Consider the following 17,939-nt stretch of genomic DNA (forward strand, 5'->3'; position numbering starts at 1 on the left):
GAGGAGAGAGAGGAGACAGGAGAAGAGAGGAGAGAGAGGAGACGGGAGAAGAGAGGAGAGAGAGGAGACAGGAGAAGAGAGGAGATGGGAGAAGGGAGGAGAGAGGATAGAGAGGAGACAGGAGAAGAGAGGAGACGGGAGGAGACAGGAGAAGAGAGGAGAGAGAGGAGACATGAGAAGAGAGGAGACAGGAGGAGATTACAGAAATTAGCAATCAGTTTGACATCCAGAGCATAAACCCACCCCAACAGCCAAAAACTGACTGAAAGCCTGCAAATTGTCCATCATGTGATAGTAAGTGTATTCCAGAACTAGCACCAATTCCACACTACCGGCACTATGAACTCGGTTCCTGCGCTTCAGCCACACAGCCAATCTAGCATCACCAGTCACCAAGTTCAACAATGTGTGCACGTCCTTCTTATAGCAGAGTACTTTGGGCTAAAAATAAATAAAACAAAGGGAAACTCCTCTGCAATACCCTGAAAAGAGGAGACGAGTGAAGAGAGGAGACGATAGGACGATAGAGGTGGAGAGAGAACAGAGGAGAACATAGGAGAACAGAGGAGAAGAGGGGAGAGAGGAGGAGAAGAGAGGAGAGCGAGAAGAGAGAAGAGAGGAGAGCGAGAAGAGAGAAGAGAGGAGAAGAGAGAGGAGGAGAAGAGGAGAAGAGAGAACGGACGAGAACAGAGGAGAATAGAGGAGAGAGAGAACAGAGAAGAGAGGAGAAGAGAGGAGAGAGGAGGAGAAGAGAGGAGAAGAGAGAACGGACGAGAACAGAGGAGAATAGAGGAGAGAACAGAGGAGAAGAGAGAATCCCGGTTCAACTACAAAAAGATCCTGCTCACCTACAAAGCCCTTCACAAACTTGCCCGCACCTACCTAAGTGACCTCCTTCAGGAGTATACCCCCTCCCGCTCCCTCCGCTCATCCTCAGCTGGTCTACTGACGATCCCCACATCACGCCTCATCACCATGGGTGCCAGGGCCTTCAGCTGCACTGGTCCCAAGCTCTGGAACTCCATCCCTCCACACCTCCGACAGTCCGAAACTGTTACAACATTCAAGTCCCAACTCAAAACTCACCTGTTCAAACTGGCCTACTCTCTGTAGTATCAATCATCCTGTATCCTCCTCCCCTCCCCCCTTTTCTCTTTATTGCTTTCTTCCTGTGTCTCAACCATATCTCTGGTATTGTTTGTTTGCTCTCCCTTCCAATGTCCTGCTGTTTTTATCTCTTGTATTTTGTACGATGTCCTTGGGTGTCTTGAAAGGCGCCTCCAAATAAAATGTATTATTATTATTATTAGAACAGAGGGGAAGAGAGGAGAAAGAGAGGAGAAAGAGAGGAGAAGAGGGGAGAGAGAGAGGTGGAGAGAGGAAAGAAGAGGATGAGAGAGAGAGAGAGGAGAACAGAGGAGAGAGAGAACAGAGGAGAAGAGATGAGAGAGGAGACGATAGGACGAGAGAGGTGGAGAGAGGAGAAGAGAGGAGAGGAGAAGAGTGTTACGCCTCAGACACAGGGAAGGAAGACTCATACGCACGACTCCGGACACAATGGTAAAGTGTGAAAAAACAATACTTTACTTCCGTAAAACAGAATATTAAATCAAAGCACTCACTAGGAGGATTTACAGAGTCTGAAAAAACACACTGATACTTTGGAACACTGTACTTGGACATGCTACGACAAGGATATGGTAAGACGAACTGACACACGACAAGGGGAGATAGGACAATTTATACAAGAGGTGAGTGGGAACAGGTGAAAACAATCAGGGGCGAGGGAGACGCTGACGATGGAGGGACATCACATCAGAACAGGAAGTAAAGGGATCTGGGTTGAGAAACAAGAGGTAGGTACAAAATAAAACAGGAAGTGACAAGACAACATGAACAACTCAACAAATTCGACGAGACATGACAAAGAGAGGAGAGAAGAGATTTTTTGATTTTTCAAAAACACTTTATTTACAAAAATAAATGTAAACTCACAAACAGTTTACAAATAAAGTGCAAGGAAAATCCATTTATCCAACCCAAAAAAACAAAACAAAAAAAAACCTGTGCAAAGTGTAATTCATCGTTATCACTTAAAACAAACAATATTAAAACTACATCAAGGAGACTAAAAACCAATGTTAAAAGAGAGAAAGAAACTTGTGAGATTACAAAATGGACACTTGTTAAAATCAACAGGATTACTGACGGAAATAAAAGCGTTGGAAGGACCCGGTGGACCTGGTCTGCTTTCTCCACCAAGTCTGTTGCTCCACACAGTGGAGGGTCTGCTGCACAGGCCTTTTCTGTTGATGCCTTCAACAGTTAACTTCACAGTTAGTATAGAAAGTTCTTTTGTCGGCTCTGTGCAGCGACAGTTTTTCTGGATTAATGACCTTGAGCAGGGGGCCGGTCAGTTCTCCCAGCCCTGGGTTCAGGAAGACTTCGGGAAAAGGGTCCGCTGGGTCTGGATCAGCCTCTCCCTGGCTGTGTTTGGTGAGGAGGCTCCTCTCTTCTCAAGTGAGCCTCTGGCTCCAGAGCTGCAGGAACTTTCTGATCCACCCGGACAGAGTTCCGACCCAGCAGAGAGCCCAGGGCCCGGGCATCATTCAGCACCGGCCCCACTGCATCCACCAGCTGCTGCAGGGACAGGGTCTTAACTAAAAGCAACCTCCCCTCGATAAAATGCTCGACCTACAGTGAGACTGGAGTAAAATCATATACTTGTGCTCTTTTTTTAAAAACTCTGGCTCCATTCACCTTTAAAACACCCACTCAAGTTTCTTTAATCTAAAAACCTCCTGGTCAGTGAGGCCAGACTCCTCTCTTTGGCGCATCTGGCTGAGGTATTAAAAACGGCCAAATCTGGAAAGTAATCCTCCACTTTTACTCCATGTTGATTTTTTGTTTGCTGGAGAAACGCTTTATAACTTTTAGCCGTATCATAAAAAATGTCTTGGCTGGTACTTAAATTAAAACCAGACTTTCATCCACCTGCCCCTGCTTTCTTAAAGTCTGCCCCTCATCCCCAACTTTGCAGTTTTTTTTTTTCTCACTTGATGCATTATTTATTTTTCTCCTGCGTTTTATAGCAGGCTTTTGTTTTGCCTCTAACTTTATCACCTCCTCCTCCATCTCTACCTCCTCAACCCGTTCGCCCCATGTCATCTTTTCAACTGTATCCACTTTACTTTCACCTGCCTCACCCAAACCACTTTCCTCACTTTTCAGTACATCATTATTAATACACACACCCTGTGAAACATCACCACCTGCCTCATGCACCAGGCTGGGGGGGGGGTCCCCCACCATCACCACCACCGCGGCCCGAGGCGTTCCCAGGCCAGTGAGGAGATATAATCTCTCCACCGAGTCCTGGGTCTTCCCCGGGGTCTCTTCCCAGCTGGACGTGCCTGGAACACTTCCCTAGGGAGGCGCCCAGGTGGCTCCTTACTAGATGCCCGAACCACCTCAACTGGCTCCTTTCAACGTAAAGGAGCAGCGGCTCTACTCCGAGTCTCTCACGGATGGCTGAGCTTCTCACCCTATTTCTAAGGGAGACGCCAGCCACCCGTCTGAGAAAACCCATTTCGGCCGCTTGTACCCGTGATCTCGTTCTTTCGGTCATGACCTTCATGACCATAGGTGAGGGTAGGAACGAAGATCGACCGGTATATTGAGAGCTTTGCCTTCTGGCTCAGCTCTCTTTTCGTCACAACGGTGCGGTAAAGTGACTGTAATACCGGCCCCGCTGCTCCGATTCTCCGGCCAATCTCTCGCTCCATCGTCTCCTCACTCGCGAACAAGACCCCGAGGTACTTGAACTCCTTCAGTTGGGGGTAATGGCTCATTCTCCAATTCCCCATGGAGAGTATTTTCCATGTTTGACTTATCACGTTAATAATTATATCGATTTAACTAGAAGATTGCTGTTTTAATTCGACATTCAAGCTCCGAGTTCTTCAATTTTTTCCTCAACAGCTGCTACAATAAAGCCCCTGGTGTCTCCTGATGCATCATCTGGGGGGGGGGGGTCTCCAGAGAGTGTATGAGATGCCCCTCCACCGTCTAAAATACATTATGCACCGGTGATAAAGCATATATTCAATCAAGAAAAAATAAAAGTATTATCTCTGGCTTCATTCTCTGGAAGAAATGCTAAAGTAAGCTGTCAACTGCGCTTGATAACTTCTGAGAGTTGCTCGGCGACGGGAGCGGCAAAAGGTAGGGGTGTGAACAACTGGTGACGTACCAGGAAATCCCCCGTAGACCGGACCGTCTCATTTCATGGACCTTGGTTCAGCCTTCGCGGTCTACGGAGGAGCCGGCCTCTGAAGACCATGAAGGCTGCGTCGCCCGAAGGCTGCAGCCCCTGAATTGAGACACAGCTACCATGTATAATAATAATCCCTAGGTTTACTGCTTTTGGGGGGGCGCTGTGATCCGTGCGCCGGGGAGGCACACTTTATCTGCGTTTGTAAATTGTAGGATGTAGTTTGAAGCATTTTCAATTACCCTGTTGATCATTTTACTTCATGGCTGGATTACTGCAACTCATTGTTATCAGGTTGTCCCAAAAAGTCGTTTAAGACTCTTCAGTTGATCCAAAATGCAGCGGCACATGTATTGACAAGAACAAGGAAACGGGATCATAATACTCCTGTATTAGCTGCTCTGCACTGGCTCCCGGTAAAATACAGAATAGAATTCAAAATCCTTCTCCTGATTTACAAAGCAATAAATGGTCAGGCTCCAGCATATCTTAAAGATCTCATAGTACCTTATAAACCTAGAGCATTACGCTCCCAGACTGCAGGGTTACTTGTAGTTCGTAGTCTCTAAGTGTACAATGGGAGCCAGAGCCTTCAGCTATCAAGCTCCTCTCCAGTGGAACCAGCTTCCAGTTTGTGTTCGGGAGGCAGACACACTCTCCACATTTCAGAGCAGGATTAAAGACTTTCCTTTTTGAAAAAGCTTTCAGTTAGGGCTGGCTCAGGTTTGCCTTGGATCAACCCCTAGTTATGCTGCTATAGGCTTAGACTGCCGGGGGTCACCTCCCTGCTCTCCCCCTTCTCTTTCTCTCTCCTCCCCTCCCTCTCTCTTATTCTCCCTCTCTATCTGAGGTTTCTTCCATTTTCCCCCCTTTAATTATGGGGTTTCTTTTAGGAAGTTCTTCCTTGTGTGATGCGAGGGTCTAAGGACAGAGGGTGTCGTATCCTGTACAGTCTGTAAAGCACACTGAGACAAATGTATAATTTGTGATATTGAGCTATATAAATACATTTGATTTGATCAAATGAAATACATAAATACAGTTGCTTCTCTTATTTTATATTTGTATTATATATATAATTTTTCGTTCTTTATTACTGTTACATTTTTTAGCAGTTGTACCATGTCAGTAAGTATTTAATAGGTTAGGTTTAAAACATTGCTTATTTTGTTTAATACAGACATTTAGAAAAACAAACATGGACAAACATTTTTTATAAAAGAATCCCTTTAATTCGTTTTTAAAGGATTGTGACAAGTAATTACAAACTATGTAATGGAGACACTGCTTCTGAATGACCTCAAATATATATTTGGCAATTCTGTACTGACATTTCCTGTCATCTATTAGAAACATACAAATCTGTAAAAAGCTAAAACTGACCAATAACTTGTGTTGGCAAAGGCAAAGGTTGGGCACTAGTTCACAAGGACAATGAGCAGCCTGTAGAGACACGAGCTGTACATTCATTCTGAATATTCACATAAAAATCAAACCAGCACCGATACAAACTAGTATAATACACAATACTTTAAACTCCCAGAAATAACCTTGATTTTATTTTTTTTGTCCCCCACCAAGGTAAAGGCAACAAGTGCTTATAGTCAAACTTATACAGTACATACATCATGTACAGCACACACTTTATGTACAGTACACACACCATGTACAGCACATCATGTAGAGGAGGAAAGCTTCCACATCACTACATGTTCATGTTTAAAATAATTTAACTTGGGAAGTGGTCACGAATAAACAAATGATCTATTATGTGTGCAAATAAATAGCAAAACCACCATCACAGTAAAACGGTGGAATAGAGAGGTTGTAAGTAGAAATTTATATTTACAACATTTTACATTTTTTAAGGACTAAAAGGGGGTTAAAACTCGTTTCATGGCAATAGCCCGTGTTTGTAAATGCACTTCACTGCTCAGACACCGAATGCATCAACAGATTCATTATTTGCATCTTTTATTGATATTCTATTTGTGAATTTATTTAATAATCCAGGTTATGATGAAAGTATTTCATCATTTGTAGACAATAACTATTTAAATATGTTACATCAAAAAAACGTTTCTACCTGAAGTATAAATATACTGTATTTTTATATAAATACAGTATAAATATACTGTATTTTTATATAAATACATATATATATATATATATATGCACACTTGTGACTGAAGGAATGAATATGACACCTTCAGAGAATTAAAAATGTTTATTACTGACTAAACCTCTGTCCCTCATTATAATATTATCCATGACACAGGCTACAGATCCAGTCCTCATGGATGGAAGCCTACTGAATATTGTAAATAAATTAAATGGAAACATGAGCTTTGACACCTGAGTTGGATGTGTTGTTGTTTCCTGGTATTAAGCTGCAGTGTTGTTGTGACATTCAACAGTCCAAAGTTAAAACTCATCTTTTCACTGTAACTTTAAGTTAGTTACTCCTCATTGATTATTTTAGGCTTGTACTCTTTAGCTTCATTAAGCCTGGAACTTATTGGCTTCTTAACAGTAAAATTCAAACATTTCCAAAGCACTGTCAGGACATCTAAACCAAAACCTTCCAGACTGTCGAAGCCTTCTACTTCTAAATTGTTGTTATGAATGCAATTGTGAAAAATAAAAAAAGTTAACAGTATTCCTTTATACCCACAGCAATCAATGCTGTTTATTTTACCAGCTGTTCATAATAACTTTGATTGTATGTTTTGATGATTATTTAATGCTTGCTAATTTAATTTAATAGTGAGGGATCAACAGAGGACTTATCCAGCTATGAATATTGAATCATTTTTAAGAAGTATATTCAAATCCAAGCATATTCCAAGCCTTGAAAACATAGCGTTTAAAGGACAGAGGGTCTTGTATGCAGATTGTGAAGCCCTGTGAGGCAGATTTGTGATAATGAATCAATTTGATAAAAAGACTAAGGCTCAATTTGATAAAAAGGTTTGGGGTTTCCTAGCTCGAACATCCTCAGGGATCCGCCCTCACTACTCGCACCTCAGAGCAGAAACTGGAACGTCCCTTACCATCTCATGCAGGGGTCGAGAAGCAGGAAACGATCACATAAGGGAATTGGGATCTATCTTTGACAAAATGTTTCTTTCAAGTTTGCATAGATTAACATTAGAGAAGGTAGAAACGTAGAGTGTGTGTGAGTGGCTCATGGCAACATGTGATCAGGACAGCTTTGAATAATAAACCCTCTGGCCAAATACCACCTTTTGTAAACACATAGAATTACTTTCTAATCACAATGGTGAGCCTGCTTTGGAGTGTGAGTGTGAGTGTGTGTGTGTGTGTGTGTGTGTGTGTGTGTGTGTGTGTGTGTGTGTGTGTGTGTGTGTGTGTCAGGGCCTTGCGGTTAGTCTCCAGGTGATGATGCTTCCGAGAGCCAGGCCAGCGACAAAGATGAGGGCGAGGCTGTGAGAGCTGGACACACTCTGCATGGATGACACGGCCAGCTCAGAGAAACTGTTGATCTGTGAAGAGAGACAGCTCTGGTCATGTTGTGTATCATGACGACTCATGGAAAACATTTATCTACTACAAATGTTTTTATTAGATTCCCTAGAAAATTAGTTAACTGTCTATGTGCAGGTGGCCACAGAATGTTTTACTTTACTGCTTTTGGGGGGGGGTGCTGTCTGGTTGGGTGTGTCTGTCTCTGCCTCGACAAACAAGGTGTTTTATTTGCTCGGACGAGCTCTCAGATACCTCAGGTTCATAGGCACAGTAATGGTCACCCTCAAAAATGAATTGCAAATGAGTCTCAGACTAATTCACATTTGCGATTTGGTCTGGCCATGTCAGGCTAGGACCGTGTAAGGTCAATGTGCTACATAGCAGTCAAATTATTGGGTCTCACTGTAAAAGCCTCCTGAGGACATGACTAAACTCGTAAGGCGGAAGGCAAGTCGGGATCTGACAAGTGTGGACTGAAAAACTGGGCTTTCTATACAGGGCATGATTAGTGGTAAATGCAGTGCAGCTGGTAGGTAACGAGGGTGGAGCAGAGCAGAGACAGGTGGAGGTAATCAGACAACAATTAGTGGTGTTACCAGGCAGGGAGAGGGCTCATGACACAAACACGTCCGCCGGTGCAGAGTCCTCCACCAGAGACACGACGAAATGCATTCGCCAAAAGGGAGAGAGCAAAGGTAAGCTGTGCTACTTGTTTACTTATCTATTGTTTCAAGCATAAAGCCATAATCGGTCTAGGCCTACTGTATGTAACGAGTTTACACCAGGCCCTAGCCAATATCTGTGTGTTATTGTTTGTAGTATTAATAACTTTAGCTAATTACACTTCATTAGCTTAATTAAGTATAGACTCAATGTTTATAACAAGCTTCCCCATTTTATTCTGTAGTTTGAGTAAAAGCGTGAGTCTATTTAACTTTTAACTATCACCCTATTATTACATAGGTATTGAAACATTGGTGAATGAAGCCACTGACAGAACTGAGGATACCTGTATGATCAGCGACCATCTATTGGACATCCACACTGGGGAGGAAGCTGTGTGAATACAGACTGTACATCATCTGTACATTACAGTTGTAGTACCAGTAGACCTGCACATGACGTGTTAAAAATACAATCACCACATGCATGTACATAATTCATATATTTGTTTAATTTGATATAATTTCTCTCTCAATCAATTCAACCACATCTTTTATTATGAATGTTATTAGATATTGTCTTTACGCAGCCATGTATAAACATGCAATACAATTTCAAGCTGGTTTGAAAGATTTATTAGTAAAGTTGTGTTTTGTACATTTCAGACATGTCAGAAAGAAATTGCTGTGCAGACAGATCCCCCTCCACGGACACACCACAAGTCCATGCAGGCGCGACCACGTGTCAGGTCAGCTGGACTGCAAGTTCCAATCCATGTTGGTTGTTCCAAAGGTCAGCATCATAATATATATATATATATATATATATATATATAGACACACATACATACATACATGCATATATATTATATATATTATATATATATATATATATATATAATGCTTGATTATAAAACATCTTTTTTGCAGAGTATGTTACTGAACTCTTGACCAAGACTCAATGCTTTGTGCCAAGACAATGTTGATGAGGAACCTTTCGAAGTCCCAGCTCCACTCAGCAGTCGGTGGAAGAACCAAACAAGAGGGATTCTGTTGTGCTGTATAGAAGCAGATTCAATCACTGAACTGACATTGTGTTTTGTTATTGACTCTAATAAAGTGCTGGATACTTGAATGACGTGTAGTTGTCAGATGGAAACGTAGGACAGATCTTTTGAATGGCACATGATGGCATTCTGTGGTTCTTACCAAGTATTCCCCAGCAGAATCTCACCAGCTGGCGGTATGCCACATAGTGATACATTCTGTAACATACAAGATAATACATGTCAATGGTAATCACTTCAACCTTATTTACTTATTTATCTGTGTATTCTGTAACCAGAGTGACCATTCGACTTCCCAAAAATACATCAAAGTTTCTGAGCTCTATACATTACACAAGTAACTCATTACATGGCTGATCACCTGCTTGTTGTCTGTCCCTCTTCGAATACCTTTGGTAGGCTGTCTGCAACACCCAAACATCCAGACACTTTGATTTGAATCCTGGGTGATCTGTTGTGCAAGTTATGTTTACACCATGTCCCTCATATTCATTGAATTCCTCCATGACATCCTTTTCTTGGCAGTAGCTCTTCAATTGCTTCCATAATTGTACAGTTTTCACATGTACACCTAAATGTACAAAAGAAGAGTGGTAAGGACATGTACACAATATGCAATATCCAGAAAAAAGGCCAATATTAACGTCATCTTAATTTCATACTATTTATATGCCTGTGTTTCTCAACCTCAACCGCAGAAACTTCGAGAAAGAATCAAGTTATCAAGCTTTACAGACGTCGATGTGTCGAAGTTGAATATTTAGGGATCAAGCAATTTATGGACAACTAGTCGGGTTCATAACAATTCAAGGAAACCAAGCTATTGACTCGATATAGGATAGCTTGCGATCTATTTACGATCGAGGATAATGTTACGTTTTGTTATGATGTATTCACTATTTATTGGGAAGTTCCATGAACTATAGTCAAATGTATATACCTGTCTGTGTTCTGTTGCCGCACAGGATCTCCACCAAATCCAGGATCACCGTCACCATCATCCGCATGTTCGCTCCCGTTTGTCTCCATCTTGAATACTGTGTCTCGATTCATGTTTATTATTTCGTAGGCCCCAGGAACAGTTTGAATCATAGCTTAATAACTGGGGCTGATTGTCTTCTATGCCTGATCATTGTTCAAACTAAAAAATACTGAAATATCTTCACACACACACACACACACACACACACACACACAATATCACAATATCACAATATCACAATATGTCAAGTTTTCAAACAGTCTCTCCAAACACTTATTTCCATCAGAACAAGCTAAATGGATTGACAAGGTCAAAACCAACACAACATTCAGAAGCAGACATGCTGCATTTATCCAAAGAGAAGAAGAATCCTGCAGGACAGGTACGTAACAAATTATGAATCACTGCTATTTGTATTTGGGTTTCAGTAAGGTTACCGTCTCTGCTTATGTGACATTAACATTCTAGAGTTCAACTCAGGATTAGCTCTTTGACGGTGTTGGAATTCCTGGAAGCACTTCCCCACACCCACACTGTGTGTGTGTGTGTGTGTGTGTGTGTGTGTGTGTGTGTGTGTGCCTGTGTACGTGCATCGGTACAAACACTTTTCAAGCTGCTGATAGCAAACAAACAACAGTAACAGCATCCAGTGAACACTTCCTTTCCTGGCCGGTTTCCTGGCAGATACGATAAGTAATAATAAATCGGAAATAGTCTCACATTGACAGACCAAGGAAAAGTTTAGCAGGATTATTATTATTCTGGGCTGGATGAAAGACACGGTGGGATTGTTGGAGTTTACTTCACATGTTCAGTATTATCTGGAGGATGTGGGGAGCAGGTTTGTACAGTAAGCAGCAATTTAACAACTCAAGTGTGTGTTGATTCTACATGACTTTTGGCGCGTTAGCTTGCCAGCTTGAAAAAAAGAACACAATGGTTGGCTGCGGGGAAAGCAGTTTACTATTTGACTATTTATAACAAATGGTTGTACAGTTAGATTTGGTAGAGAGGGCTCTTTCATAGGACAATCAAAAACACCAGGGGACCAGACAGACTGACATTGCCACCCACGGGGCTACAGGTCTCTTGAGCAAGGCATGCCATCCTGTTGTTGTCACAGCTGATCTTGCTGCCCGGTGCAATGTACACCCCGTCAGCAGAGTGGATGGACGGGTCCTCGTCAAAATAGTTGTGAGGCCGCAGCAGGACCCCGCCCCCATTTCCCACGGTTACCGTGTTGGGGATGTCCTCGGCGTGGGGGATGTGAAGGAAGCCGGTGGTCACCCAGGCAACTAGGTCCTGGGGAAAATTAAGAAATAAGGTGGGATGAGGGAAAAACATTATGTGTTGGGTTTCATCACATTTCTATATTTTAGAGGTTTCCAGATAAAAACCCATCCTCCACACTCACCTGGTCTTCAATGGTTTCGTTGTCTTCAATGTATTTGCTAAAGTCGACAGCTGGAGACCAGACGTCATGCTGATTGTACAGACTGCCGCTGCTCTGCTCCAGGTCCTTCTGCTTTGTGATGGCGACCTTATACCTGCGGAAGTAAGCTCAAGTGAGATTCCAGAATGAGACGATGATGACGAGACACAGAAGACAGAGCACAGACTGGAGAGGAATCACTTCTGGTCTGAGATATATGTTAAGGCTGCAGTGGCCTCAGTTCTTTTATGCCCTCATAGGGAGACTGGCTTCTCACCTGGCCCAGGACATGGCCCTCTCCTCGGCCTGGCTCTCCGGGAGGTGGTCTCCTGTAAAGCTGAACACCTGCAGCCTGTAGGAGCGCTGGTGACCCCAGCGGTTGGTCTTGTTACTGGCGATGTGGAGATAGCGAGGAGTCTTGGTGTCGTGACGCAGAGCTGCCTCCTGTGTGAAGCCAAACACAAGACGCATGTTAGATAATTCTACTTAATGAGAGTGTAGACAGACATGTCCTATCTCGGACACATGGTGTCTCCAGTCACTTTTTTTTACCTACCAGGAATGAAACTTAAATGGAGGGCATATATTGGAGCAAATAAGGGTCGTTAATATTTTGAGCTTGTGAAAGAATTATAAAATTAATCATAAATAATCTTTCAGCTTTTGTGTGAATGTGGACCAAGCACCAAAGCAGCTGAGAAACAGACCAACAATGGTACGTTTTATTTTATTTTTTACAATTTTCTGATGCTACTTCAATCAACAATCAATCAATCAACGGTGTAGATCTAGTTTTTAGAATAGACATCTGTGTTGTGATATTTAAACAAAGCACACTTTGAAAAAGGAATTTTTAAATAAAAATAAACTTTTCATAACATTTCATAATAACGAGTATAATTATTTCACAAATTATAGTTTCATTTATATTTCTTATGATTATGTATTCTAGAACACCTAACCAAAACAAAATGCCCATGATGTGTTTTGGGAAAATGTTCCTGGTGTTTTTCATCAAAGTTGAGATGAGCTGAGCACACATTTTATTTTAGAAAGGTTTGCTTAACATTAGAAGTATAAAAAACATTAGTATGAGCAAGTGTAACAATTTAGTTATCTGAATATTGCATGTTTCCAGTGTTGTATACTTTGACCAGCTTTATATAAATATATATATATATTACCAAAATGATGTAGAAATGTGGAAGAGGTGATTTTCAGATTCAACTCTATAAAAGAGATATCTGAAGAAATACTACAAGTTTGAAATGACGTTTGCAGCTCAACCTGAACAGGTTGACTGTACGGGCTTGTAGCTGTGCAGCTAAAGCTCTCACTGTTACAATGTTAGATACCAAAGCTATACTCCACCTGCTCTGTTTGAATCTGTTTCTCCACCATCTTAGGGATCATAGCATGGCATTCAGGCATCCAGGGCAGCGAGACATTCACAAACTCCATGTCTTTGGTCTGAAATACATTCTTCACTCCTGGAGAAGAGACATATCCAGTTGACTAAATGTTATTTTCATTTTACTTATAGTTTTTGTTGAATTACATTTTTTTAAGTTGTATTCTGATATGCTTAAGGTCCTCAAGATTCCTAATACACTCACCTAAAACATCAACATCCACTTTGAAGTTGATAAAATGAGTGTGGATATTTCCAGTGACATTCTCTGCAACTTGGTGGCCAAATGGAAAATTGTCCTTTAATGCGAATGAAGAGGCGATGTAGCCGGTGGCGTGCACCTTGGCCTCCACTGAGCCACTCTGGTAGAAGATGAAATCCCACATGTAGTCATAGTTTCCTATAGCTGTGATCGTCCTGAACACTAATGCGCTGTTTGCTAGTCCTCCATAACTGTAGAAGACATGGTCAGAGAAGTGCCTCCGTAGAGGATGACCAAAGTCATGCTCAAAGACACAAATCGAGGGAGAGGATCGCTGTGCTCTTCTACGTTGCCGGGAAAGCTGGCTGTCAAGGTGGTTAGCCTCTTTTTGCTGCAGATCAGAAGGAATTGTAATGGGAAAATCTAAAGTGAATCTCTGCTGTAGTATTTTGCCTTTTAACTTCCTGTCTCTCATAAAAGTGGGGAATGTGTTCACCCTGCACTTGCATCTTAGCAAGTGTGTGCAGAAGTGATGTGGTGTGTTTGCTACTGTAGGAAGAAGTTGCTGAGAGGCTTGGGAGGTTTGCTTTGTGATGACAGCATGATGGTTAGCTTAGCATGTTGTTAGCTAGCATGCTGTTAGCTGATGATGTTAGTTTACAGGTGACTATAAGTCGCTTTGTTGAGTTTGTGGGTGGCAGGGAAAGTGCAGTGGGCCCCAACATTATTATTATTAATATTATTATTGTTTCACTTTGAATTAAACAAAACGTATAGTTGCAGACTAATAGCTTAAAAAGAGTAAACATAAAAAATTAGGCCAGTTTGTATTTAATTATGTCCGTTTTCATCCGCATGGTGGTGGTGTTCATTTCTTTGGCTTTTAAACAACAGCCTCACAAATTTCTCACAAAATGTTTGTTCTTGAAAAGTCTTTCAACATTACATTTTCTGTTGTTTGCTAATTTCTCGCCCACATATCAAGCACACAGTTACGGCAGCATTGTTGGCAGTGAAGGCAAATGTATCTGTCCACGCAATGATCCAGCACTGTAATTGAAATGAACCACAGAGTTTGGCAGTGGTTTCACTTTGTATGAACCTTGTGTTTTTGTGTGCATCAGGTGGTGGAGGCTCATCTCCCTGAGTCGGTGATGGAGATCCTCAAGTGGACCGTGAAGTTCTTCAGAAACACTCTACTGGGCTGGATTCGGGAACGTGGAGGATGGGTATGTTGGGCCATCATTTCTTTCATATTCTTCCATTCAGAGCACTTACCTCACAGGGTCACTGTGACCTTTGTTCATTTAGCATATCTGTATGAGATTGTACTGCAGTGTAGATGAAGGGGCAGCCATAGAAGTCTGTCCCTGACTTACTGAGTGAGTGGTGAGTTACAGTTGTGTCGAGTGTTGGAGTTTCCACATTCTCAAAATAATAATATCCCTGAACTGTACTACTGCCGTGCCTCATTCGGTCCTGTTGTGTGTGTGTGTGTGTGTGTGTTTCAATAAAACCTTGATCTCGAAATTGCGCTCCTGGGTCCTCGTCTGTCCTGACAGAATGATCTGACCATCATGGACCCAGCGCACGCTCAGACCAGCATGCAGGTAAAGACTGAGATGTCTGCCCTACAGCGACTGGAACGCACTGAGGGAGACATCAATCGGATGACCGGCGATATCGCTTCCCTGCTCCAACTCAGCCACCAACAACAACAACAATTTAACCAACAACAACCACTACTAGCCCACGTCCTGCTGCTACTCACCAATGCGGCCACTCCTGCTTCGTCTGTTCCAGTACCGTCTGCCCTACTCATCCCGCTGTTGTGTCTTCTCCAGCTGCTTCAGGGTTCAACGCTGCAGTTCCGGCAGTACCCGCCTCCAGAACCGAGGATTGGCCATCCGGAACGCTTTGACGATGACCCGAAGCAGATTCGAGCCTTCCTGACCAGCTGCCGAGTGCAGTTCGCATTACAGCCCAGGACCTTCTCGACGGAGGGAGCCAGGGTGGGTTACGTCATTACCCATCTCACCGGCCGAGCTCGGTTGTGGGGAGCGGCAGAGTTCGACCGGCAGACCCCAGCCTGTGCCTCCTTCAGTGCCTTCGAAGAGGAGATGTTAAAGGTCTTTGACTTAGGTTCAACAACAACCGAAGCATCACAGGTACTGCTGACCACACGCCAGGGCAATCGGACGGTGGCAGACATCTCCATAGACTTTCGTACCCTGGCAAGTCGCAGCTCGTGGGACTCCGAGGCACTGGTGCACGCCTTCCTCCACAGCCTGGCGGATTACATTAAAGACGAGCTCGTCTCTCATGAGCAGCCCAAGACACTTGATGACGCTATTGCCCTTGCCGTTCGCATTGATCGGCGTATCCAGACCCGCAGAAGAGAGAGAGAGGGCGTCTGAGTCAACCAGACATCCGCATTCGGGGGGAGTCCTCCACGTTCCACCCCCCGCCTGTCAAGCCCGTCAAAAGCCGCAGCTCACCAGGTGTAGGGGAGATCCGGGTGAGCTCAATAAATCTTCAGTCTCCCCCCATCCGAAAACCCCTGCTTCAGCTCCGCCTTCGACTTTCCGACAACTCACACCCTGGCCGCCCTAGTGGATTCCGGAGCCGAAACAAACATAATGGACACAGAGCTTGCGCGGCAACTGGGCGTGAACCGTCAACAACTCACTCCACCCGTTCCTGCACGAGCCCTGGATGGACACCGTCTCGGCACCATCACTCACATCACGGCCCCTGTGACAATTCTGCTGTCAGGAAACCACCAGGAGTCCATCCAGTTCCATCTCTTACCCTCACCCGGCCAACCACTCATCCTTGGATTTCCGTGGCTCCGTCTTCATAACCCCCAACTTGACTGGGAAACAGGTACAATACGCGAGTGGGGGAGGGGCTGCCATCAGACCTGCCTAAAGGGAGCCATCTTGCCAATCGACCGGGGAGCTTCCAGCACCGCCCCCGACATATCCAATGTTCCTGCCTGTTATCACAACTTGAGAGAGGTGTTCAACAAGTCCAAGGCCACGTCTCTGCCACCACACAGACCATATGACTGCACCATCGACCTTCTGCCTGGCACCACACTCCCAAAGGGCCGTCTCTACTCGCTGTCAGCCCCAGAAAGAAAAGCCATGGAGGACTACATAAACGACTCACTGGCCACCGGCATAATCCGTCCATCATCTTCCCCCGCGGGAGCAGGATTCTTCTTTGTCGGAAAAAAGGATGGCTCTCTCCGTCCGTGCATCGATTACCGGGGCTTGAACGACATTACAGTCAAGAATCGTTATCCTCTACCCCTACTCTCCTCCGCCTTTGAACTGCTGCAAGGGGCCACAGTGTTCACCAAGCTAGACCTGTGGAATGCCTACCATCTGGTGCGGATGAGAGAGGGTGACGAATGGAAGACTGCGTTCAACACTCCAACAGGACACTACGAATATCTCGTCATACCGTTCGGTCTCACCAATGCCCCGGGAGTGTTCCAGGCGCTGGTAAACGACATCCTCAGAGACATGCTCAATAAGTTTGTTTTCGTTTATCTTGACGACATTTTGATCTTTTCAAAGACTCAGACAGAACACACTCACCATGTCCAGTTGGTGCTACGCCGGTTGCTGGAGAACTCTCTCTTCGTGAAGGCAGAGAAGTGCGAGTTCCACGCCAAGTCTGTCTCATTCCTGGGTTAGGTGGTGACCGAAGGCAGCGTTCAAATGGATCCTGCAAAGGTGTCTGCTGTGGTGTCGTGGCCGGTTCCAGAGACCCGTAAAAAACTGCAGCAGTTCCTGGGGTTCGCCAACTTTTATAGGAGATTCATCCGGGGTTACAGCACAGTGGCAGCACCACTCACTGCGCTGACCAGCGTGAAACAGCCGTTTCAGTGGACAGCAGCCGCTGACAAAGCCTTCAAGACCCTCAAAGCTCGTTTCACCTCAGGCCCTATTCTCCAAATGCCTGATGCTGGACGGCAGTTTGTGGTAGAGGTGGATGCTTCGGATGTAGGAGTTGGAGCGGTGCTTTCCCAACGAGCAGCAGAGGATGGCAAGATGCACCCCTGTGCCTTTTACTCCCGTAGACTGACTCCAGCAGAATGCAACTACGACATCGGCAACCGCGAGCTACTGGCCGCCAAGCTCGCCCTCGAGGAGTGGCGCCACTGGTTGGAGGGGTCTAAAGTTCCGTTTGTGGTCTGGACAGACCATAAGAACCTGGAGTATATCCAGACAGCCAGGAGGCTGAACTCCCGCCAGCGTCGGTGGTCATTATTCTTCACCCGTTTTAACTTCACGCTCTCCTACCGTCCTGGCTCCCGCAATATCAAGCCCGACGCACTCTCCAGGATGTTTCAGAAGGATGAGGCATCCAATGAGGAGCCGACAACCATCCTCCCAAGCCCTTGTGTT

At 44.2% G+C, this 17,939-nt stretch overlaps 1 protein-coding gene across 1 annotated transcript; it reads right to left on the minus strand.

Moving 5' to 3' along the window:
- Positions 1-7,647: 7,647 nt before the first annotated feature.
- On the minus strand, positions 7,648-13,395 carry LOC115011856 (primary amine oxidase, lung isozyme-like). The gene is made up of 5 exons (XM_029437104.1): positions 13,277-13,395; positions 12,183-12,349; positions 11,888-12,020; positions 11,536-11,775; positions 7,648-7,779 (listed from the first exon to the last, which is right to left on the minus strand). The coding sequence occupies exons 1-5, from the start codon at positions 13,364-13,366 to the stop codon at positions 7,648-7,650; spliced, it is 762 nt and encodes a 253-aa protein (XP_029292964.1). The 5' UTR covers positions 13,367-13,395.
- Positions 13,396-17,939: the final 4,544 nt, after the last annotated feature.

Source organism: Cottoperca gobio, chromosome 8 (genome assembly GCF_900634415.1).
Source record: "Cottoperca gobio chromosome 8, fCotGob3.1, whole genome shotgun sequence".
Lineage (NCBI taxonomy): Eukaryota > Metazoa > Chordata > Actinopteri > Perciformes > Bovichtidae > Cottoperca > Cottoperca gobio.

Excerpts from the sequence above, each read along its gene's own strand:
- LOC115011856 (XM_029437104.1), bottom strand. The coding sequence starts at position 13,366 with ATGGAGTTTGTGAATGTCTCGCTGCCCTGGATGCCTGAATGCCATGCT. Across the intron at positions 12,350-13,276 it reads AACAGATTCAAACAGAGCAG|GAGGCAGCTCTGCGTCACGA; the intron begins GTGGAGTATAGC and ends GGCTTCACACAG. Across the intron at positions 7,780-11,535 it reads GTAGCCCCGTGGGTGGCAAT|ATCAACAGTTTCTCTGAGCT; the intron begins GTCAGTCTGTCT and ends CTCTCTTCACAG.